A 24264-nucleotide genomic window follows, 5' to 3' on the forward strand; every position below is an offset into this window, starting at 1 on the left:
TCAGATGTGGTCCAGCAAAGGGCCCCTCGACTCCCCCTTCCTGGAAGCCATGCCTCTCCCCGTGCTGACCTAAACCACAGTAGCCTCCTTGCATGCACATCCCCCGGCCGATTCCTGTGGCGTCTGTCAGCTCCCAGATCCCTGTTCCTAGGGCCTAGAACTTCTCTCTAATCCACCTCTCCTTCAAAAACCAACTCAAATCACAGCAGAGTGACAGTATCCCCCTCTACTGAACTTGGACAGCACCATGTAATCCGTGTTGCAGTTAATGAAGCACGTCCCTTCTATTGTCTTGAACTGTTATCCAATTCTTTAACTGCTACTTATTGTATTTTGAGTTCTTAGTTATACAAGGATACTGGCTCCTTGACCTCACACCCTGTCCTCCACCAGACTTGTGAATGTTCTCCATAATGTTGTGCATAAGATATGCAGGCAATCAGCAAGTACTGTTGAAATGAGAAACAACTCAAGCTTCCCAAATAGGAGTGTGATGCTCGCAAATGATTTTTTCTTCTTTAAAATCAGCTGTCACTTGTGAAAGAATGAAAAACAATGGCAAATTCATGAATGTCATTCAAATTTGGCTGTAAAAGAAGAGAGAATCTGGCTAGCCAAAGGGCTCAGGGGGAGGCTGTCACCAACACAAGAATGGGTCCCACTGCTAGAGCTCCCTGGGCCTTGCCAACTGTTTCCTGGCCAACATCCCAGAGGGGGAGGTGAGCACAGCAATAACCACCCTCAGTTTACAGGCAGACTGAAAATAACAAGGGCCAGACGCTCATCCTTGCTTACCTTGCCTTACTCCTGTTTCGATCCTAAGAGTAGGTTCTGGTGGTGGCGTAGACAAGTGCACAAGTGGTCCTGCCCCAGGCATGAAATTATTCTGAGGATCTTCTGCATAGATTCTGGCCTCAAAGGCGTGGCCTTTCAGGGTTATTTCTTCCTGCCTCAAAGGAATCTTCTCTCCCGCAGCAATCTAAAAAGAGAAGAATATTTTCTGTTTGCAAAACCTTATCTTATAATAATAGTTAAGAGCATTAGCAGACATTGGTTCTGGCTCTAATTTTCCTTAAAGTGTACCCAATGGAAACAATAGTATTTTGATCCAGTCACACTTGTACACTTTGAGCCATTTTTGAGATGTCTTCTTGGTGGCCAAGATGGAAATGGTCTATAAGTGAACATGAATAGCAAGGGATTTTGTAGCTTCCTCTCTAAAGCAGTTCAATTTTGAGTCCAAATATCAAGGCTGGGCTCACTGGTGCTGGAGAATAATCAAGAGGGCTTCCAGAAGTGGAGCTAAGATGGTGGAGGAGAGGAAGCACTTCAGCCAAGCTCTCCCAACATTCCCTTCCAACAACTTTTAAAATAACTCCTCAAATATAATCTGGAGCAGTAGAGCCACCAAGGTACAGGGTGAGACATTCTTCTAGCCAAAGACAATGTAGGAGCTCAGAAAGAGAGATCTATGATGTGGGCTGGAGGCTGGCCCAGAGCCATGTGTTAGCAATACCAGAGGTAGGGCATGGTAGTGGCAATACAAGCAGCAGTACCTTGGGGAGCTCTCAAGGCACAGATTGTAAGGGGATTGGGCAACCAGTTAGGAAGAGATTATGAGGGACTCCTGTGCTAGCACTAGGTGCAGGACAGGGCTCTGCTTAGCAATTCCATTGCCTATTCCCACTCCTACATCAGAGTTCCAAGGCAGGAAGGAGCACTTTCTGTCTCAAGGGAGGAGGGACCCTGAAATGTGGTACGGACTAAAAGTGCAAGGGATCAGGGCCCTTCCTGGCTAAGGACCACAGATCAAACCAAGCCCTTCTCTCCTTTAATGTGGTAGCTGATAAATCTTGTGTGACCATAACTATGACTCCATGGTATTTGAATGGTTTCCTTCTGCTGCTTACCACATTAAAGGAGAGAAGGGCTTGGAATGATATTCTGGAAGTCAAAAGAGCAAGGATTACAACCAAGAATAATATACACAGTGTGATGAAATAATGAGATTTAGCAGATACTCAAATACTCACCTGGAGAGTAATCTAGACTGATTGAATCAAGTGAGAGTGATTGACTGCTGATTAAGCCTACTTCAAGTTAATTGGATTGTAATCACACCTGGCTATCCCTTAAGAAGGTATTGTTCAGGGCAGCTAGGTGGCACAGTGGATTAAGCACTGGCTCTGGATTCAGGAGTACCTGAGTTCAAATCCGGCCTCAGACACTTGACACTTACTAGCTGTGTGACCCTGGGCAAGTCACTTAACCCCATTGCCCCGCAAAAAAAAAAAAAAAAAAAAAAGGTATTGTTCTCAGAAGCTAGACTGTGAACTTAACTTGAGGACACTTTCAGAACCAATGGATTTGGATGACACCAACCAATCAGCTTGAAGCAATGTGTAAGGACTGCCTCTGTTCCAGACCTATAAAAAGCTTCCACAATCAGCTTGCTAGAGAGTTCTTGATTAAAGCAAGCTCGTGGAGGAGGACTTGAGGAAGAACCCAACCAGGCTGGAACTCTAGGCTAGATAGGCTTTTTCTTAACTTTCTGAACTCCTTGTGAATATCTGTATGCTTTAATAAATGTTTAATGCCCAAACACTGGTGCTGAATCTTGTAATTTAAGGCGATCACACAATATAGATTTTAAATATCACAACAGCAAAACTGAGTATAATCCTTCAGGGGAAAATAATATTTAATGAAATAGAGTACTTTCAAATATTCCTCATGAAAAAAAAGAGCTGAATAGAAAATCTGACTTTCAAATACAAAACTCAAGAGAAGCATAAAAAGGTAAACATGAAAGAGAAATCAAAAGGGACTCAGTGAGTTCAAATTGTTTATATTCCTATATAAGAAGATGATGCATGGAACCCCTAAGAACTTTATCATTATTAGGGCAGTTAGAAGGACTCCACATAGGCAGAGGGCACTAGAGTGACTTGATTAAGTTGGAATGATGTAAAAAAATAGATAGATGAGAAATCGGGTTCACTGGGAGAAGAGGAAAAGGAGAGGAAGAATGGGGGGAATTATTTCATATAAAAGAGGTATGTAAGAAAGAGCTTTTACTGTGGAGGGGGGTTGGGCAGGCAATATTTGAACCTCATTCTCATCTGAACTGATTCAAAGAGAAAAAACAATGAAACACGCACACACTCAGTTGGGTATAGAAATCTATTTTACAGAACAGAGAAGTAGGATGGGAAGGCAATAAGAGAAGAGTATGTGTGTGATAAAAGTCTCAAAAATGAAAAGGATGAATGCACTACCAAAGAAGATTAATTTAAAGCAATTATTTGGAGTTATTTTGCCCAATTATAAGCCACTAAAACTGATACTCTAAGTGAAATGGGTGCATATTTATAAAAATATAAATTGCCTAGGTTTACAGAAGAGGAAATAGAACTATGAAATAACCTTATCTTAGAAAAAGAAATTGAACAAGCCATGAACAATTTCCCTAAGAAAAAATTCCTAGGAGCAGATGGGTTTATAAGTGAATTTTTTTTAAAGTGAGACAACTGGGGTTAAGTGACTTGCCTAGGGTCACACAGCTAGCTATAAGTGAATTCTACCAAACACTGAAGAAACAATTAATCCCAATGCTTCATAAACGAGTTGAAAAATTTGGTAAAGAAGGAGTCTTTACTAGGTTCTTCCTATGACACAGATATGGTATTGAAACCTAAACCAAGGGTAGCAAACAAAAAAAGAAAACTATAGGCCAATTTCCCTAATGAATATTTATGCAAAAAATTAAATAAAATGCTAGTAAGGAGATTACAGCAATATAGGACAGTGATCATATACTATCATTGGGCTTGATTTATACCAGGAATGCAGGACTAGTTGAATATTAGGTAAACTATAAAGCCTAATTAACCATGTTGATAACAAAGCCAAAAACCAAAAACAGTACTAATTGATCATGTCAATAACAAAGCCAAAAAACAAAAATAGTACCAGATTTCAAAATCTATTACAAAGCAGTAATCAGGAAAACTATCTGTTACTGGCTAAGAAATAGAATACTGAATCAATAGCATAGATTGAGTACACAATACATAGGAATAAGTGAAAATAGTAATCTAGTGTTTGATAAACCCAAAGATAAAAGCTTTTGAGGAGAGAACTCACCATCTCACAAAAGCTGCTAGGAAAACCGGGCAGCAGTTTAGTAGAAAGTAGGCATAAACCAACATCTCACACCATACACCAAAAAAAGGTCAAAATGGGTATATGATTTAGACATAAAGACTGTTATCGTAAACAAATTAGAGGAACATGGGAAAATTGACATGTCAGATCGATAGCTAAGAGAAGACTTTATGACAATTAAAATAAAGATTTTATTTCATAGGAAATAAAATGATGAATTTTGATTCCATGAAATTTAAAAAATTTTGCACAAACAAAACCAATGTAGCCACAATTAGAAGGAAAGCAAGAAATTAGGGGAAATGTTATAGCACATTCATCTGATAAAGGCTTCATTTCTGAAATATATAGGGAACTGAGGCAAATTTATAAAAATAGCAGCCATTCCCCAGTTGATGAATGGTCAAAGGATATAAACAGGCAGTCTTCAGAAGAAATCAAAGTCATCAATGAAAAAGTGCTCTAAATAACTATTGATTATAGAAATGAAAATTAAAACAACTCTGAGGACCACCTCACACCTATCAGGTTGGCTACCATGACAGAAAGGGAAAATAACAAATGCTGGAGGGGGTGTAGAAAAGTAGAGACACTAATGCAGGGCTGGTGGAGTTGTGAATTGGTTCAACCATTCTGGAAAACAATTTGGAACTATGGCCAAAGGGCCAAAACTATGCATACCCTTTGACTCAACAACACCACTAATAGGTCTACATTCTAAAGAGATCAAAGAAAAGGGAAAAGGACCTATTTGTACAAAAATTATTATGGCAGCTCTTTTTGTGGTGGCAGAGAACTGGAAATTGAGGGGATGCCCATCCACTGGGGAATCACTGAGCAAGTTGTGGTATATGATTGTAATGGAATACCATTGTACTATAAGAAATGATAAGCATGATGGTTTCAGAAAAAGCTGGGAAGATCTATATGAACTGATGGAAATTGAAGTAAGCAGAACCAGGAGAACATTGTATACATTAACAGCAATATTGTGAGGATGATCAATATTAAAAGACTTAGCTACTCTGCTCAATACAATGATCCAAGATAATTCCAAAGGACCTGTAATGAAAAATGTTATCTACCTCCAGAGAGAGAACTGATGAACTCTGAGTTAAGACTGAAGTATACTTTTTTTTTTGTGAGGCAATTGGGGTTAAGTGACTTGCCCAGGGTCACATAGCTAGTGTTAAGTGTCTGAGGCCGGATTTGAACTTAGGTCCTCCTGACTCCAGGGCCAGTGCTCTACCCACTGTGCCATCTAGCTGCCCTGAAGTATAATTAAAAAAAAAATTTCCTTATGTTTCTTTTTTTTTTTTTTGCAGGCAATAGGGGGTTAAGTGACTTGCCCAGGGTCACACAGCTAGTAAGTGTCAAGTGTCTGAGGCCGGATTTGAACTCAGGTACTCCTGAATCCAGGGCCAGTGCTTTAACCACTGCGCCATCTAGCTGCCCCCCTTATGTTTCTTGCTTTATATTTTATTTTTTGCCATATGGCTAATATGGAAATATGTTTTACATGACTTCACATGTATAATTGATATCATATTGCTTCTCTTGTCAATGAATGGGGGGGCAGTGGGAAGGAAAGAATTTAGTACTCAAAATTTTAAGAAATGAACATTAAAAATGTATATTGCAATTGGAAAATATTTAATGAGATAAATAAAATATAACTGAAAAAAGAAAATAATCAAGAATGACTTTTTTTCTTCTTTTCAACCATGAATACTAAAGTCTCCATTCAATCTTCCTCATAGAAAGCCATTATTCAACCCTCGAGCTATGACTATTGCCAGGATTCTCTGATGGTATACTCATACTGCATTAGGATTCTCCTATTTTAATCTCACTGTGTAGGCAGGCTGAGAACAAGATCTTCTAATGGCCCTTACTACCTAATGATAGAGAAAAAGTGATTGAAAAGGAAATAGGTGTATGATTCAATGTTAAGTTTCTTTGTATTCTCAGGATGTATTCCATTCTCTTTTAGTGAAGTTTACTTTTCAGGGTGCTTATTATCAAAATGAAATAGGAAGTAACTATAACAGAAAGGACCAAGCACAACGTCACAAATTCAGATGAGCACTCAGTCTTTCCCTAACTGTCTCCTGTCAAAGTTGAGTCTGAAATACACAACATCCAAGCAGAAAGGGAGCTCTTCCTTGTCTCACATGGTTGCTGCAGGCCCAGTGGAGGCATCACTTCAGGTGGGGACATGGATGCTGGGGTGGGCATCTTGGTCAGCAGCGTCTGCCACCTTCAGATACTGCTCCGGCAGGCACTTTTCCAGGAAGCCAGCCCTGTTTGGATTGTCGGGTGTTTGGAAATTTGTACCCCTGGGACATCACAAACCTTTGAAACTGCTCCGTCTATATGCTGGCTCCTGGCAGCCTCTGGGATATCCACTGAGGCCTGAAAGCTTGGACTCTCAGAGTTCCAATAAACAGCTCTCCCCATGGGCCCTGAGGCTGGATCACAGGCTTGCCCTGCCTAAACATTTTGGAGTTTCAAAAACCAAATCCAACAATGTCTTCTGAGTGTTTTCTTCAATCAACGGAAACAGTTTTCTAATTTTTTTAGATTCCTAAAATCCCCTTTCTGCCTCCACTGTTCTCCCTGAGTCTCAGATATCTGCATCTGCAGCAGGTTTCGTGACAGTCTATACATCTTCCCTTCTTCTTGAACCTCGAAATCACACTGTCTTTCCTGAGTCTCAGAAACCAAAGCCTTAGGAATATCTGAATCAGTAAATCTCTGAGATCCAGAAATAGGCCATTTCAGGCAATGTTGAGCCTTAAATGCCTGCAATCTTCCTCTTTTCCTACTTCGAGAATGATATATTTCTTCTGGAACTCTGGACACATACCTCTTACATCAGGTACCAATTTCTCCGAACATCAAAAATCTCTGAAGCCTGGTGATTATGAGCTCAGAGAACACAGAAGATCAAAAGGGAAAAGATGTTTGGCTCCAGAAAAACCAGCAACTAGCTCTCTCTAACAAACCATGAGAACATGCAAAGTGTCTTCATCTAGAGAAGCAAAAGAAAGAAAATGCAATAGGTATTCCTGAATCTGGCCCCAAAGGCTGCATTCCACATACAAAAAGGGCCAAGAACTGCACAGCACGGTTTGCTCCTTTTCCTGATTTCAGAAAAGAGAACGAAAACAAATGTAGCTTGTCAAGAGCTGCCAAAAGGGTGCTGCCCTTTACCCAAGTGTGGGCTGATCCGTGTCCACCTGGCACAATGACCTCTGACTTCTGTCGAGTTCAGCCAGGGCATGGCTGTTGCTGGCTGGATTGTTATGCCAAGCTTGAGTAGTTGGCAGCCAACTTTAAAACCCCATAGCTGGCAAAAGAATCCAAAAGACAACTTGGAAGAGTTTCTGACACTATTTTTTTTTATGGATTTATATCCTGCTTTGTGGCTTACAAAATAAAATACAGATTAAAAAGGGACAATTGTCTTTAATAATGCATAAAACAGAACCCAATTAAAATAAACAGGGAAATGCATGTTGCTAGTCACAGAGGAAGAGTGAGTTATTGAAGTCAAGCACTGTAACTCTGAGATTCCTGGCAGCATGGAAATACAGTTCAAATTTCTCAAAAACTTACAGATCTGCCTAGGGTTGCCAAGCAAACACAGCACACTACACAAAGGAAGAAGGGGTCAGAAGATCCAAAATGTTTTTGCCTGATGACAAAACAAAACTTACCAAGACTCAAAATTTGATCGTGATTGCCAACATTTCAAACTACACCACAAAGTCAAGAAGATCTGAATTGGAATTTGAGATACTTGGCTAGTTGTGAGACCCTGGGCAAATTACTTAACCTCTCATAGCATTATCTCATCAGGGAAATGGAGATCACAACTGAACCTACTTCCGAGGGTTGTTGTGAGGACCCAATGAGATAATACAGGTAAAGCATTTTGCAAGCCTCATTTGTGCTGTGTAAATACCAGCTTATTATTCTTATTCTTATTCTTATTCTTATTCTTATTCTTATTATATTATCATCACATTCAGAAAACACCCATGTCAAAAGTGAAGCGCTGTAATTAAAGAGGAGATGTCTTGGATGACTCAGGAAGCAGCGTGAGTGCTTGTATCTTCATTACCGGAGTGCCTGGGGAGGAGAAACTGAGTCTCCAGCAGGATTTGAGTTCCCTATCACGGCTGCCCTAAGTCCATGGAAGTCCCCATTAATTTTTATCAGGAGGAGGCACCTACTGACTAGGATGAAGAATCTGATGTTATCCAAGAAGAGCAGAGGAACAAACATACTTTGAATCCGTTTCATCTTCATTTGATCCAGGAGAAGTAACAAATGAATGGTGAAGGCAATGAACCCGTCCTCAATCAGAGAGTGACACTAAAGATGGGACTGACAATGGATAAAGGGGTTACTCTCCTAGCCCCATGCTGGTGGTAGTGTGGGGTGTGTGTGTGTGTGTGTGTGTGTGTGTGTGTGTGTGTGTGTGTGTGTATGTGTGTGTGTGTGTGAATTTTCCTTGGTTTCTGTACATCTTCCTCCACCCCAGGTCAACCCCCTTCCTAACTAATGTCACTGGAGCTCCCACCTCTACACCTGTGCTGACCGCCCCCTGGTAGGCCAGGCTTTGGTTCCTGTGGTAGTTGTGAGCATTTAAAGGCTCCCTGCAAGATTCTCTTACCTCTTGTTATTCTTATCTGCTCCCATATTTCTTGGGACCCTTTCCTAAAAAGAAGAGCTACCATTTATAGAACTTTTGAAAGTTTGCAAAGTCCTTTACATTTTTAAATCTCATCTGACCCTCACAACAACCCAGAGAGGTAGATGCTCTTATTATTTTACATCTGAAGAAAATGAGGCAGACAGTGATGAAGCGACTTGTTCAGTCACCCAGCCAGTAAGAGTGAGAGGCTAGATCTGAACAAAGGTCTTCCTGACTCCATCCCCGGTGCTCTGTTCACTGTGGCGCCCCCTGACAGCCTTGCTGCCCATGGCCCAGGGTAATCCCTCCCAGGTAATCCTAATGGCCCCTAGTTTCCTGCCCCTCCCAGAGTGCCTGCTCACCCGGAGCTGCCATTCCACCAAGTCAGTCCCAGTGATCATCTCGGTAACAGGATGCTCCACCTGCAGCCTCGTGTTCATCTCCATGAAGTAGAAATTGTGGTTTGGGTCCATGATAAACTCCACAGTACCTGCAATGTGAGATTTGAGGGTTAGGCTGCAGTGGTAAAGTATGAGAAGGACCCAAATCAAAATCCTGCCAAGAAAGAGGCCAGTGAAGCAGAAAGATCCCTGGCCTCAGAAGATCCGAGTTCTAGTTCTGCCTCTGAGGACATTAGGATGGGACCCAGGTTGCATCACTCAGCTTCCCTGGTCTCTGCCTCATCACCTGTAAGATGAAAGAGACTAGACCAGGTAGGGTCTGAGGTCTCTTCCACCTTTAATACCACAACCCTGAGGCATGTGGTGGTGCAGTGGGCAGAGCGCTAGGCTTGCACTTGGGAGGCCTGAGTTCAAATTTAGCTTCAGACACTAGCTGGGCAACCCTGGGCAACTCACTTAAACTGTTTGACTCAGTTTCCTCAATTGTAAAATAGGGTTAATAATAGCACCTCCCTCCCTCCATCTCCCCAGGGTTGTTATGAGGATTAAGTTAGATGACATTTGTAAGTGCACTTAACACAGTGACTTACAAAGACAAGGAGCTGTATAAATGCTTATTCTCTTTAACCACCACAACCACAACAAAAACTTATTCCCCTCTCCCATCTCACCCTCCCCAACCATGCCTCACATGTTGTTTGATTTCTCATTCTTCATTCAATGGAAAACATTTGATACTTAAACAGTTGGAACTCTGACCCTGCTTCTCCATCTAAATTGGAGGGATTCCCTGAAATAAGCAAACTGCAGGAGGCCCCCAGAATCAGCCCCAGAGGTCCCCCTCGATGAGACCCTGACTGAGCCGCCCAAAAGCGACTCAAGGACAGCAAGGCCACAAAGACCCCCACAAGACGGCAGCTAGCTCTGGGCCAGCTGATGAACGCGGAACACATTCTGCAGTTGTTTCTTCAAAGAACATACTCCTGTGCATGGGAACCCTGACTCATGCCCAGACACACACAATTGAATCCACATGCACACAGTTTTAAAATACATTCAGGGGGCAGCTAGGTGGCGCAGTGGATAGAGCACCGGCCCTGGAGTCAGGAGTACCTGAGTTCAAATCCGGCCTCAGACACTTAACACTTACTAGCTATGTGACCCTGGGCAAGTCACTTAACCCCAATTGCCTCACTATAAAAAATAAAAAAAATAAAAAATAAAAAAATAAAAAAAAAATAAAATAAAATACATTCAGGGGCAGCTAGGTGGCGCAGTGGATAGAGCACTGGCCCTGGAGTCAGGAGTACCTGAATTCAAATCCGGCCTCAGACACTTAACACTTACTAGCTGTGTGACCCTGGGCAAGTCACTTAACCCCAAGTGCCTCACTAAAAATAAATAAACAAACAAACAAACAAACAAATAAACAAATAAATAAATAAAATAAAATAAAATAAAATACATTCAGCACAATGGAATACTATTGGAAACGATGAGCAGGAGGAGTTCAGAGAAACCTGGAGGGTCTTGCGTGGGCTGATGATGAGTGAGATGAGCAGAACCAGAAGAACATTGTACACAGTATCATCAACATTGTCTGTTGATCTACTGTGAAGGACTATATTCTTCTCACCAATGCAATGGTACAGAAGAGTTCCAGGGAACTCATGATAGAAGAGGATCTCCAAATCCAAGAAAAAAAAACAAAACTGTGGAATAGATGCTGAATGAACCATACTATTTCTTTTGTTTTTGGTGCTGATGTTTTTCGTCATTGCTCTGATTTTTCTCTTATAACATGACTAATGCAGAAATATGTTTAATGTTATTATGTGTATACATATATAACCTATATCAGATTACCTGCTGTCTAGGGGAGGGGGGAGGGAGTGGAGGGAGGGAAAAAAACCTGAAATTGGAAAGCTTGTATAAACAAAAGTTGAGAACTATCTTTACATGTAATGGGAAAAAAAATAAAACACTTTATTAATTAAAAAAATAAAATAAAATAATAGTGCAGATTAAACTTAAAAAAAATTCATTCAGCAAATGTGCCCACCCACCCATTACTTATTTATTTATTTATTTTTGAGGGGCAATGAGGGTTAAATGACTTTCTCAGGGTCACACAGCTAGTAAGTGTCAAGTGTCTGAGGCTACATTTGAACTCAGATCCTCCTGAATCCAGGGCCAGCGCTTTATCCACTGTGTAACCTAGCTGCCCCCCCCCCCACCGCCTTTAAAAAAAAAACTTCATGGTTTTCTTGCACTCTCAGACCTGGAGAAATGCATGCCCCGATTCTCGTCTTTCCTGTCCCCCCAGTCTGGCTCCCTCCCACCTACTCACCTGCACCCACGTAATTGACAGCCTTTGCAGCTTTCACTGCAGCTTCCCCAAGCTTCCTTCTGACTTCGGGATTAATTCCAGGCTGTGAACAATTAAAACATTAAAAAAAAAAATAGATCTCTCACAAGGATCATGGGCATTACTCACGCTCCTTTCTCACCAAGAAATTCTAAGAAAACCCGGATCTATAAACATCCATTAAGGGATGTCTTGTTTTCAGGAACTGTTACTATCAAACAAGATCCATGACTCATTAGATTGGCCCATCAACTGTAGATTTCACCAGGCACAATAATGCCTCTGCCTTCTCACCCCAGACCAGTTTTCATTTTAGTTCATCCAAAAATTACAGAAGCTTGTTTAACAACTTTTGCTGACCCTGTTTTGGTTCAGAATAAACCACAAATTAACCATGGAGAGTCTCTTTAGACAATAGTAGTCAAAAATCATTGTCATTCAGAAGTTATCATGGAACCAAGAGAGAAACCTGGAATGTTGAGCAACAATATAGAAAAAGAGGCCATGTTTAATTTGGTTTAAGTCTCCAATGACAATGAAGATAGGTTATAAGTGTTTAGGAATCAATAAGTGAACTTAGTAATAAGAAACCTTAGGATATTAACCCTCCCCCCTCCCCAATTATACTGAAGGCTCATTCTCTATGGATGGAGTTTTATTTGGCATCAGTTTGCAAGTAAATTGGGATGTCTTGAATAGACTATTACTGTGAAACGGAAAGACTCAGATCATTGAAATTTTTCTACATTTTGGAAGAAAAGAGGTGAATCATAATAAACAAGCTATTAGAGATTGACTGACTTTTTTTTTTTAATCAGTTAGGGGGCAGAGTCTGAGATCAGCACATCCAGGTTCAGCAGTGATAATCAAAGTCTCATAGATTTAGAGGCAGAAGGAACCTCAGAAGTTGCCTAATCCAGCCCTCTTATTTTACAGATGAGTACACTGAGACCCAGAGAGGTGAAGCAACTGGGCCAGGCCTTTGAGGGTGCTGAAATGCCCTCAATAATCAAAAAAAGATTCTAATAAACTTCAGTATTCTATACTTAGGCAGAAAGTGAGTTGATCTATTCATTTAAATCAAGAAAAACATTTAATATGTTTTAGAAAAACATCAACAAACCTACTTTTCAAAACTTATTTTTGTCCCCAAAATAGATTTCTGGCTAATCAAAAGTTAATATTACTTTCAATTAATTGTTTTTTTGTGGGGCAGTGAGGGTTAAGTGACTTGCCCAGGTTCACACAGCTAGTAAGTGTCAAGTGTCTGAGGCTGGATTTGAACTCAGGTCCTCCTGAATCCAGAGCCAGTGTTTCATTCACTGCCCCTAATTAATTTTCTAAACTGTATAACAAAACCCCACTGTAAAACACATCATTATAAAGTAAAATTTGTCCCATCATAGGCACAACCTGCATCCCACACATTATTAAGTGGCTTTGTTGAGCAGGCCACTATGTGGTCCCCAAGTATATTATGATAAGCTCTTAATTTTAACCAGACCCGTGATTTTGTCAGTGTAGGGAAGGTCCCAATGAGCTGTCCAACAGGAGACAGAGTGCTGGGCCTGGGATTGGGAAGACCTGAGTTCAAATCTGCTCTCAAACACTTACTATTTGTATGACTGTGGGCAAGTGTCTTAACAACTGCTGGCCTCAGTTTCCACAACAGTAAAATGGGCACAATAAGGGCACTTCCTTCCTAGGGTTATTGTGAGGATCAAATGAAACAAGATCTGTAAAGTCCTCAGCATAGGGCCAGGTGTACAATAGGCACTTCCCCAGTGCCTCCTTCCTTCCTTCTTTCCTATGAGGAAATTCACTCTACCACGACAGATCAGCAATTGGTCTAGGAGAGTTGTGGGAGGACCGTAGAGGGAAGTGGGATTCCATCTCAGATTTGGGGAAGTGGGACCAGACTTGGCAGGCTATTGACGTGACAATCAAGGCAAGTTAAATTAAAGACTTTCCTTACCCCGGGAGCCTCCTCGATGATCTTCTGGTGTCTTCTCTGTACACTGCAGTCTCTCTCAAACAAGTACACAGCATTGCCATGTTGGTCACCAAACACTTGAACTTCCACATGCCTGTTGGAGGGTAAACAATGACTTCACCATCCTTTGTTCCGAGTTACTGACGTGGCATTTGGTGACCCAAACTACTGGTCTCTCTAGTGACCTAAGTTCCCTATTGTTCTCTTTTAGGTTAGAGTTTTGTGCCGTATTTACATACTCTAAGGTTACAAGAAAAAATAAATGATTTATCATCAAATCTGCTTTGTAAAAAATCATCTTTGACGGGGCAGCTAGGTAGCACAGTGGATAGAGCACCAGCCCTGGAGTCAGGAGTACCTGAGTTCAAATTCGGCCTCAGACACTTAACATTTACTAGCTGTGTGACCTTGGGCAAGTCACTTAACCCCAATTGCCTCACTAAAAAAAAAAAAAAGAAGAAGAAGAAAAAAAAATTCATCTTTGCTGAGGTTGCTGATTGGCTTTGTCTTACCTCTATTTTTTTCTATTCCTCTTTTATGTCACTAGTAACTGAATTATCTCTTGGAAACATACACTAATAAGGGAAGATTTCAATACGTAATTGGATCCATTACCTCATTAATAACATAGTCCCTTTCAAAAATGCAAATCCAACCCATTAATTTTTTCTTCTCTTGTGAAATTTTCATCTAAGTTAATTCAGAAACAGTTATGGTTTTATCAGTGGAAATGACACGAAAGAAGCTGCATCACCATCAGCTTTGCCACTGTCCCCTAAGGATGGAGTTCCTGGATCTTTCCATCTGGTTTACAAGAAAAACCACTGCTGTGCTGTTGTCCCCTATTATGATGTAAGCTCCTTGAAAGCAGGGGCTGTCTTGATTTTCCATTTGTATGCAGGGCAAATGCTCTGTACACAGTAATCACTCAATAAATGAACATTCATCCATCCATCCATCCATCCATCCATCCATGCTTTTCTCTCTCTTGGAGGAGTTGACCACCGCACTCAAAGCCTTCCTTCCATCAGGTTCTTTCATACTTGCTGGCTGCCCAGGCAGCTGTAAATGTCCATCTGTGGCTCCTTCTTCTTCCCACTTGCCTGGCCCACTTCCTCTCCCCAGCTTCCATTTTCTGGAGGACAACCCCTTTCTGTACATGGGTCATTGCTGATAACAGGCTGCAGTCTCCTGACACCCAGGAGGGAGCGCTTGGCTTTCTTTTAAGCATCTCCAATTTGACCGTTTGGGACACAGGAGTGCCATGAATTATACACAGCCACATAGCATCACTGGGGGAATGCTGGTGTCAAGATGAGCTCTGTGTCAGAGAGCAGCAGGGGATAATTAGAATAAACGCTCCAATGGACCTGTGATCACATCAGCTGGGCAGCTCTCTCCAACCTTCCACACTGACCCATCCTCTCGCTCAGGTTGGCAGAATGTCCCACACGGGTGCCCATCCAGCACACAGAGGCCTTCCTCCTCTCACCAGATTGTGAGTGTGCCAAAGGAGCGTCCTAGCCATCCCCCTTGCATCCGCCTCTCTCTCCACATAACCAACCTGCCCTCATTTTCTGTCATGCAATTCCTTGTCTGCATCCTGTAGTCCTGCCCTTCAGAGTTCCTCAGTGGTCATAGGCCGTGGCCTGCTCACACCCCCCACAGGCCTTTCCACTGCCCTTCCTGCACTGGGATGACTGGAGGCATCGAGGAATGTCCAAACACAATGCTGACCACTCTCTTCTGTCCCAGATCATTGCACAGGTTAAGATCATTCACAAATCCTTGACCGATGCTGAGAAGGGAGTAAGCATTAGACTAATGGTTGGGGCCCTCACCCCTAGCAACAAGGGCCTGATGGGAATGCTGGCATCATTTGAAGAATCCTCTGGCAGGAGCTCTGGGGCTGCCCCTCTCCTGATAAGCCCCTGTGAGGGAATCAAGCATCCAGGCTCCCACAGCTCCTTCTAGAGCCAGCCCAATGCTCATGTCGCAGGGGAAAAAGGCTCCTTGTGACTCAGTGGGAATGAGTGTTCTCTGTCCTATGTGGACCACCCCCTACCCCTTCCCCTTGATTATGCTAAGTAATGTACTGTAAGAGAGAGACAGAGACAGAAACAGAGTGTGTGAGTGTGTGTGTGTGTGTGTGTGTGTGTGTGTGTGTGTGTATGCATGTGCGCGCACTGTGATGCACCACTGGACTGCCCAGTCATTCCCACCCCTGAACTTCCCCTGCAAGGCTAATTAACCATTGTGGTGGTCAGTATTTCCAGGTGTTTCTCCTGGCCTATGGAATCCCAACCCACCAGCAAGTTTAGCCAGGCCAGATGTCACCTCAGGGATAACTCTGTCCCATGATCCTCTGCTCATCGTCACTATCTAGTAAGGCACAGCACAGGCAGACACATAGTTACCAACAGTGCTCATCGCCATCTTGGGAGCAGAATCCAAGCAGAGAGATTCCTGATAAGGGGTTATCTCCTCAAGGTGCTCTTATCTGCAGACCTAGAGCCCAGAATACGAGCACTCCATCTTAGTGACATAAGTGGCCACACAGATGATGAACTTTCTTATGTAACGATTGGAATGACGCCACCTGCTGGAGACTTACTGTAGAAAAGCTCCGCCATGAAAGGAAGGTCTTTGAGGGCAAGGCCATGTGGCTTTTCTTTGGCATCAGGAAGTGAGGTTTGCTGGTGGGAGGAGGAAGGGGAAGCTGGGCGCTCTCTCTCTCTCTCTCTCTCTCTCTCTCTCTCTTTTCCTGGGGATGCTGGTGGAGAAGGGAGCTAGAAATGCGCTCTCCCTTTAATAGATAGGAATCTAGGCCTTTTCTTCTCTCTTTACCAAATTCTTATTCTCCTTAATAAATGCTTAAAAGTCTAACTCTTGCTAAAGCTTATAATTTCTTGGCGACCACTCATTGGATATTTTAGACAGACTAGCTAGAATTTTACCTTTAACACTTACTAGGAAGTAGACTAAAGATTGTCAGGCTGAGCATGCTTGCCATCCATCCGGACAGTATTCCAGATAAATTTTAAATAAAGCAAACTCAGGGCTCCAAATTCATTCATTTCATCAGTCAAGAAGCGTTTATTAAATGCTCACCATGTTCCAGGCACTGTGTCCAACACTAGGGTTACAGAGAAAAGTGGAAATGGTCCCTGCTTTTAAGGAGCTGACAATCTAATAGAGAAGACAACATGGAAATCACCATGGTCATACCCTCCCCCAACACACACACACACAAACACACACACACACACACACACACACACACAGAGTAGGGGGTTAGGGCTACCATGCCTACCTTCCAACAGGGCTGAATCCTGTTATTAGAGACACATGGTGAATTTGGTTTATCAGAAAGCCTCCTATGTACTAACTGGTCAAGACTACATGTTACCAATTCAGAAGATCTACCCATGTCCTTACAGTAACCCACATGAAGGTAACACCTTAACTCTTGGTAAATGACTCACTCTTTAGGAGCACGGTGCCCGTCCCCAGTAGAATTTTTTATTGGCAGTCTGATTTCTTTTATTCTCATTCTGAGGCTGTGTTAATGGGGATAAATGGCTGTTTCCAGGAGAGGGGCCTTCACAACCTTCCTTAATAACTCTTTCTCCACATGAGTCTGTATATGCCCTGGTTAACTGATGCCAGATGACCTATTTTGTTAATTATTTTCCCTACTATATTACCTGCTAAACTCAATCATTCTTCTCAAGGTCACTGGACCTGGTTAGTTTGACCTCAGTCAAATTTTCTTACAATAAACACAGCTACAACAAATACCTTAGAGAATCCAAGCCAGTTAGTCAATATTTGACAAAAGGACTCAGAAAACCCACTGCTGTTGACTTGAATAGGATCTAATCTGTAACTAAAACTTAACTCAAACAAGTTCTTCTGGGTCCTTGTGCAGCATTAGAAAAACTTTTCTTACCTTGGGGTGTCCACAAACTTCTCTAGTAGCATAGCATCATCATTGAAGGACTTCTTGGCTTCTCTCCTTGCCGATTCCAGCTGTTCTTGAAACTCGTTTTCTGATTTAGCTATCCTCATACCCTGAGACAGGAAACACGGTTGTTACAAGGGTGAGATCACAAAAATAAAGGAGCCAACCTCCCGGTGAAACCTATAAACAGGCTCGCTTACTTTGCCACCTCCACCACGAACTGCTTTAATCATGATAGGGTAACCGATTCTTCTAGCATGTTCCTTTAAGCATTGGTCGGATTGATCTTCCCCATGGTAACCTTCAATAATGGGAACCCCAGCAGCAGACATGATTGCCTTGGATGTGCTTTAAAAGTGAAGAAAAGGAGTTGAGAGGCCACCATGAGTCCCTTAGTACAACTGTTTATTTCAATATACTATAGACTATAAAACAAAATGGTGCTTTCCAAGGAAATCAAACATTAGAAAGGTCTACACTGTGACTGAATATGAGTCACAAATGGACCATTACAAATGGCATTATGTCTACCTTTCCTCAAGCTTAGAGCAAAAGTGATAGCCTTATTGGGAGAAATAATGATTCCTAAATGAGGCCTGAACATTTGTGTGACTAGCAAAATTTCCCAACACGTGGCCAATACAAAGTTATCTTACATACCCATAAGACATGTGAGACATTTCTCCCCTTCCCAAGTCCCTCCCTTTCAGCAGCAAGGCACAGTTCCAAAGACCTAAGGAAGGATTGGTGATTTCCTCACTGTAGAGAATTCTTTACACGAGCTCCAGAGGTCTTACCCACTTAGTAGATAAGTCCCTGGGGTTTGCTGAGACACACACACACAGAGGTCAAGTGTATCGGAAGAGGAACTGAATCTAAGTCTTCCTGACGCCGAGCTTGGCCTTCCAACTCCTATGACACACGCTGCCTCTCACTCCTTTTAGTACGAGTGCGTCAGGAAGAAAAACAAAGACGTACCTCTTTTTTTTTTTTTTTTAGTAAGGCAATTGGGGTTTAAGTGACCTGCCCAGGGTCACACAGCTAGCAAGTGTCAAGTGTCTGAGGCCGGATTTGAACTCAGGTCCTCCTGACTCCAGGGCCAGTGCTCTATCCACTGTGCCACCTAGCTGCCCCCAAAGACGTACCTCTTAATTCCCATATCTCTGATGGCAGATGAAGGGGGCCCTATGAAAATGATTCCCTCCTGCTTACACAACTCTGCAAACTCGGTGTTTTCTGAGAGGAAACCATAGCCTGGATGAATGGCCTAAGAAGGAGAAACAAAGAGGAACACTGCGATGACCAGGAGTGTTAGACGGCGCCCAAGCCAGCACCACTGTGGAGGAGGTCAGGGCATCTTTCCTTCCTCCCACTCAGATGCCCAGTGCCCCGCCTTGTACCTTCTCCCTCCCAGAGTATAAATAATGGACAGCAGTGGTGGCCAGTTCCAGACCTCAGGGCACTTACATCTCAAAGAGATCAAGGCTTTAAATGCAAAGCACCAAGTTCCCAGGCTGGAACTTCAGGCTTTATAAGGATGGAGTGAGGAGGGGAGGGTTCTGGGGGCCACGAAGCTTTACCAGCACTCCTGAAATTCTGTCTCCCAAGCTGTTTCTCTCCCAAGATGTAAAGGTTGACATGTGGAGCTCAAATTCTCTCTCCTCTTGCCCGCTTCACTCCAGCCATTGATAGTGTCCCATCCAAGGGCGATTGAGCTTCTGGCCCCAAAGTTCATGTGCCCTCCTCTCTCGAGGAGATCGGCTCACAGTCTTCCCCTCCACCCAAACAAACTCTCACCATCTGCCCTCTAGTCCCCAAGGTTGGTTACCCCACCTGCCCTAAGGGTCTCTGGGCCATTATCATCTGTCCTAAAGCTCAACTCTTCTTGATGCTGGGTGTCCCAAAAGCCTTGGTGCACTTTACACTTATCTGGTCATCCCCTGGGCCACCCAGTTAGCTGCCTTAAGCTTACTAATGTTTAAACTGCACTAAGCTATTAGAGACACCATATACACATATCACATGTGTTTATATACATACGTGACATCACTGCGTTAGAGTCCAACCTAGTGATGCCATTTTGGTTCTCTTTGAGAATGGACAACAACCAACCAATATAGATACGTGTGTGTGTGTGTGTGTGTGTGTGTGTGTGTGTGTGTGTGTGTGTGTGTGTGTGTGTGTGTGTGTAGAAAGAGAGAGGAGAGAGGGAGAGAGAGAAAGGGAGGGATGGAGAGGAGAGAGACAGGGGGGAGGAGGGGGGGAATATCAGGGCAGCTCGGTAGCTGAGTGGACCTGGAGACACTAAGGCCTGAGTCCAAATCTAGCCTCGGATACTTAATAGCTGTGTGGCTCATGGCAAGTCATTTAACCTCTCAGCATCAGTTTCGTAATCTGTAAAATGGAGGTAATAATAGTACTAACTTTCTGGGGTTGTAACGAGGATAAAATGCCTTATCTGTAAAGCACTTTGCCAACCTTTAAGCATTATATAAATGCTAATCGTCATTATTATCTTTCTTTTTATTAGCTATCTTCCCTAATTAGACCATTAACTGCTCAGGAGCAAGGACTGCCTCATTATTTTTTGTTTGTTTGTTTGTTTGTTTTTTGCAGGGCAATGAGGGTTAAGTGACTTACCCAGGGTCACAGAGTTAGTAAGTGTCAAGTGTTTGAGGCTGGATTTGAACTCAGGTCCTCCTGACTCCAGGGCTGGTGCTTTATCCACTGCACCACCTAGCTGCCCCCTGCCTCATTCTTTTTCTATTTGTATCTCCAGGACTTAGCACAGTGCCTGACACCTAGTAAGAGCTTAATGAATGCTCATTCGTTCATTCATACTTGGAGACTTCAACATACATGATGACGTCCCAGTACACCCCCTGGATTTCCAGGTCCTCAGCCTCCCCCTCCTCCATGTTCTGTACCTTTAACACACCTCAGCCACACTGAGGGACAATCCTTCCCCACCACCTGTAACTATTCAATCTCCATGATGCAGAACTCCAAAATTCTTCTTTCAGACCATGATCTTTGTGGTTTCCATCTCTCCCTGGGTCTCACTTCTCTTAAGCACCTTCATCCTCATGATGACCTCCAATCACCCCACCCTTGTCCTGGCTTTCTGAGGACATCACCCTTGCTCTGGGCTCCCTCCCTTCTCTTCCCTACAACGACTCGACTCTTGAAGGCCAGTTCAGCTTTATGCCGTCCTCTCCTCCTGTCACCAGGAATCCCTTTCCAAACCTCAGCCCTGCAACGTCCCGACCAGCTGCCTTCCCTGCTCCTACTCTGGCGCCACTGAATTCCAGTGAAAGAAGTCACAGAACCGGCAGCAGCCACTGGATCTCGGCTGGGCCCACGGGCTGTAAGGCGATCCTTGTCCTCTTCCTGTGCAGACACTTTCACATATTCCCCATAACCTCTATTCCAAACCTTCTCTCCTCAAGCCAACATCCTCTGTCTCTCAGCAGGGGTTCTTTTCTTTTCCTTCCAACAAAAACAGAAGCTCTGTCTTCTCTCCAATTGCATACATGAGCCCCTTTAACCTCACTTCCCATTCTGTCTTTGCTTTCTTGCGAGAAGATGTGGTCCTTTCCCGACAAAGGCCAGCTCCTCTTCTCCAGCAGTTTCCCAAGGCAATCACCCACCTCTCGTCTTTAATCTTTATTGGTTAGCCAACCACACTCTTCCCTAAACCCTCCCATTTCCTCAAACCGTTTCCTTGCATCTCTCCACCCCCTCAAAGCCATCTCTTTTCATTATTCTCCTCTTCTACTTATTTTTGAACAACTTCTAATCTGGCATCTGGTCCTACCTCTCAACTGCGGCCTGGGGCCAGTGGGGAAGCTGGTGGGTAGAGGAAAATCAGGGTAGGACATGTGTCCCTTTAAATTCTGGCACCCGGTGGGCAAAGCTCTGGTTGTCTTCTCCTGGTGATGATTCTGGGCTAAGGAGCCTACTAAAATGCTGTGGTGGTAAAGAAAATCTGGGTATCCAGAATGGAAAGCAAAGCACAAATATGCTTGGAAGACTGGGTTTAATGCCTTGTGAGCTCTGAGGGAGAAGTCAAATATAATTCAGAGGATTCAAGACTATATGAGTAGGGTGAAGGTGATACCATTGAGGAGAGGAACTTAAGTCCTGGAGCAGAAGGAAGAGTGGAGGAAAGTATTATGATGGACACAACTCATCTCAGATGACAGAAGGGTATCCATGTGAAAGTATCTAGTGCACAGCAAGAGATTGAAGACTAAGTCTACATGCAGAGAAAAACCAACTAAGAAGAGGGATCTGTATCAATGCAGAGTGAAGAAAGACGAACCAGGAAAACACACACACAATGACAACAACAGCGTCAAATGGAAACAGACTGAACACTGTGCTGGATAGAATGACCAGGCTGGGCCCTGGAAGAGAGGAGAAAATACACCTTTCTCCCTTCCATTGAGAGGTGGGGGGCTGGGGGCTGGGGGCATGGAACATCGCATATGCTGCCATTCTTGGTTGATACGTTGGTTGGTTTTGCTGAACTGCTTTTTTTTTTTCCTATTCTCTCTTGGAGGAAGGAGAGATATATTAGGAAAAAAACGGTGATGAAAGAATAAAGATACCAATGAAATTTTTAGAAATTATAAGAAATAAAAGAAAAAATCTGCAACAGATTCTTTTTTCATGTGAACTACCTTCGGGACCCTTACCTGTGCTGCTGAAACCTTGGCCACTTGAATGATTTTTTCCATGGAAAGGTAACTCTGCTGTGAGGCAGCTGGGCCAATGGCATATGCTTCATCTGCCTATTTCCACAAATGTCATACAATTATCATACTGTAGCATTTAGAGCTGAAAGATATTTTAGAAGAGCTAGTACAACTGTTTGCCTTCATAGACAAGGAAAGTGAGACTCAGCTCAAGCTCAAAGGGGCCCTTGGAAAGACCAGAGTTAGGAGCTGGGTCTCCTGTCTCCAAATTTCCACCTCTTACCAACCACACCAGGCTGCTTCTTGCTGGCAAACAATAAAAACTTTTTCCAAGTGCCACCTGGGTGCTTGTTTAATTACATGCTTCCCCAACATGAACTTTAAAGCAGGTTTAATATGCATTTCCCCAAAGCGGGTGTTAAATCAGAACCACTAGCCTTATGGTGATAATTTAATCTGAACCAAGAGCTTGTGACTCTTATTGTGATACTCTGAAAGAAGGGGATTTCCCCCCATCTCCCAGCATCTCGCCCCAGGGCACAGAGCAACACTGCAATGGGCCCAAAAGAAGGCATCCAGTGACTTTCTAGTGAGGAAACTCTAGCCTGTGGACACACAGAGGCCTCCTGCTCAAAGGCGTGGGGCTTCTGCCTGCTGGCCTGGCCTGCAGGAACTGGTGAGCATGATGTCTGCTCAGCAAGGAGGCAAGAACAGGGGGTCCCTGTGAAGGAATTTGGGTAGAAATTGTGCATGTTGTTTCTCCCAATCATATGGAGGCTCCCAGAGGCAGGCCCCATTTCATTTTGCACCCCCAGCATCTAGAGCAGACAGGCGCTTCACAAATACTCGGTGATTGATTCTACTTCCACTGGCTTCCCCTTTGTAAAAGGAGAGATTATAAGGTGATCTTCAGCTCTCGTCATTTGTACATCTATTTACTCTGCTGGGGGATCTCAAATACAGCATTTTGTCTCAGGATCTTCCTTGGTGGAATGGGGATAAGGTCTAGTTCACAGGGTTATCTCAAGGATCAAATCAAAGGAGATAAGGCTGGTGAAAGCCTCTAACCAAACATAAGGTATGAGCATCATGATTGGGAAAAATCACTGCCACAAATTTCCCCTGGGCCAGGCTAATTTTAAGGAAAAGCTGAGCATGCGAACATATACTGTCAACCCAAGAAACAGAGAGGGGCACAAAGTAAGAAGGCGAAGGTGTCCAGCTTCCACCGTGTCTGACAACATACCATCTCCACGTGCATGGAGTTCTGGTCCGCCTCACTGTAGACAGCCACTGACTGCACACCCATTTTCCTGGCTGTTCGTATCACTCGGCAGGCAATTTCTCCTCTATTTGCAATAAGAACCTTGGTGATGTTGCTTCTTCCTGTTTAATACACAAATGAAACTGGGACCCGGAAGAGTACCAACAGGACTGACAAGCAAGAGGCATGCTCCCAGATCATCAGCCAAAAAAATGCGTCTTAAACATTCCAAAGTCCATACCAGCTCTAAATTTCAGTTCCAAATGCTACAGTATGATAATTGCATGACATTTGTGGAAATAGGAAGATGAAGCACATGCCATCGGCCCAGCTGCCTCACAGCATGAGCAGAACAATGGAATTATTAGGGGTTCTTAAACTTAAAAATGGAAAATGAGGTTTACACACCCCATTGGGAAGTGTTTTGCTTTCCCTTAGATTCCCTAAAACCAAGGGTCAAATTAATTTGCTCACCCACTTAATGACACACCCTGGGTATATCTCTGGCATCAGATATGGATGGTGTCTTTGTACCCAGACGCCAGTACTTGTAATGGAGTTCTAGTGCATTTACATGTGAGTACAATCTCCACCAATCATCAAACATATTTGATGTCCTTTAATTACTTTGACAATCTATTAAAAAAAGTTCTATGAAGAGATACAATGCAGAAAATCAATGTTGTGACAAAGAATTTTTCA

General features: G+C 43.1%; 1 protein-coding gene across 1 annotated transcript in view; it reads right to left on the bottom strand.

Moving 5' to 3' along the window:
* MCCC1 (methylcrotonyl-CoA carboxylase subunit 1) overlaps positions 1 to 24264 on the bottom strand; it is a 55929-nt gene that overhangs the window by 24478 nt on the left and 7187 nt on the right. The window contains exons 3-11 of the mRNA XM_043993614.1: positions 23545 to 23684; positions 22299 to 22394; positions 18744 to 18865; positions 17799 to 17946; positions 17587 to 17708; positions 13617 to 13728; positions 11624 to 11705; positions 9235 to 9362; positions 796 to 979 (exon numbers count right to left, since the gene is read on the bottom strand). Coding sequence (XP_043849549.1) covers positions 796 to 979; positions 9235 to 9362; positions 11624 to 11705; positions 13617 to 13728; positions 17587 to 17708; positions 17799 to 17946; positions 18744 to 18865; positions 22299 to 22394; positions 23545 to 23684 — 1134 coding nt within the window. The remainder of the gene's footprint in view (positions 1 to 795; positions 980 to 9234; positions 9363 to 11623; positions 11706 to 13616; positions 13729 to 17586; positions 17709 to 17798; positions 17947 to 18743; positions 18866 to 22298; positions 22395 to 23544; positions 23685 to 24264) is intronic.

The sequence above is a fragment of the Dromiciops gliroides genome, chromosome 3 (genome assembly GCF_019393635.1).
Source record: "Dromiciops gliroides isolate mDroGli1 chromosome 3, mDroGli1.pri, whole genome shotgun sequence".
NCBI lineage: Eukaryota > Metazoa > Chordata > Mammalia > Microbiotheria > Microbiotheriidae > Dromiciops > Dromiciops gliroides.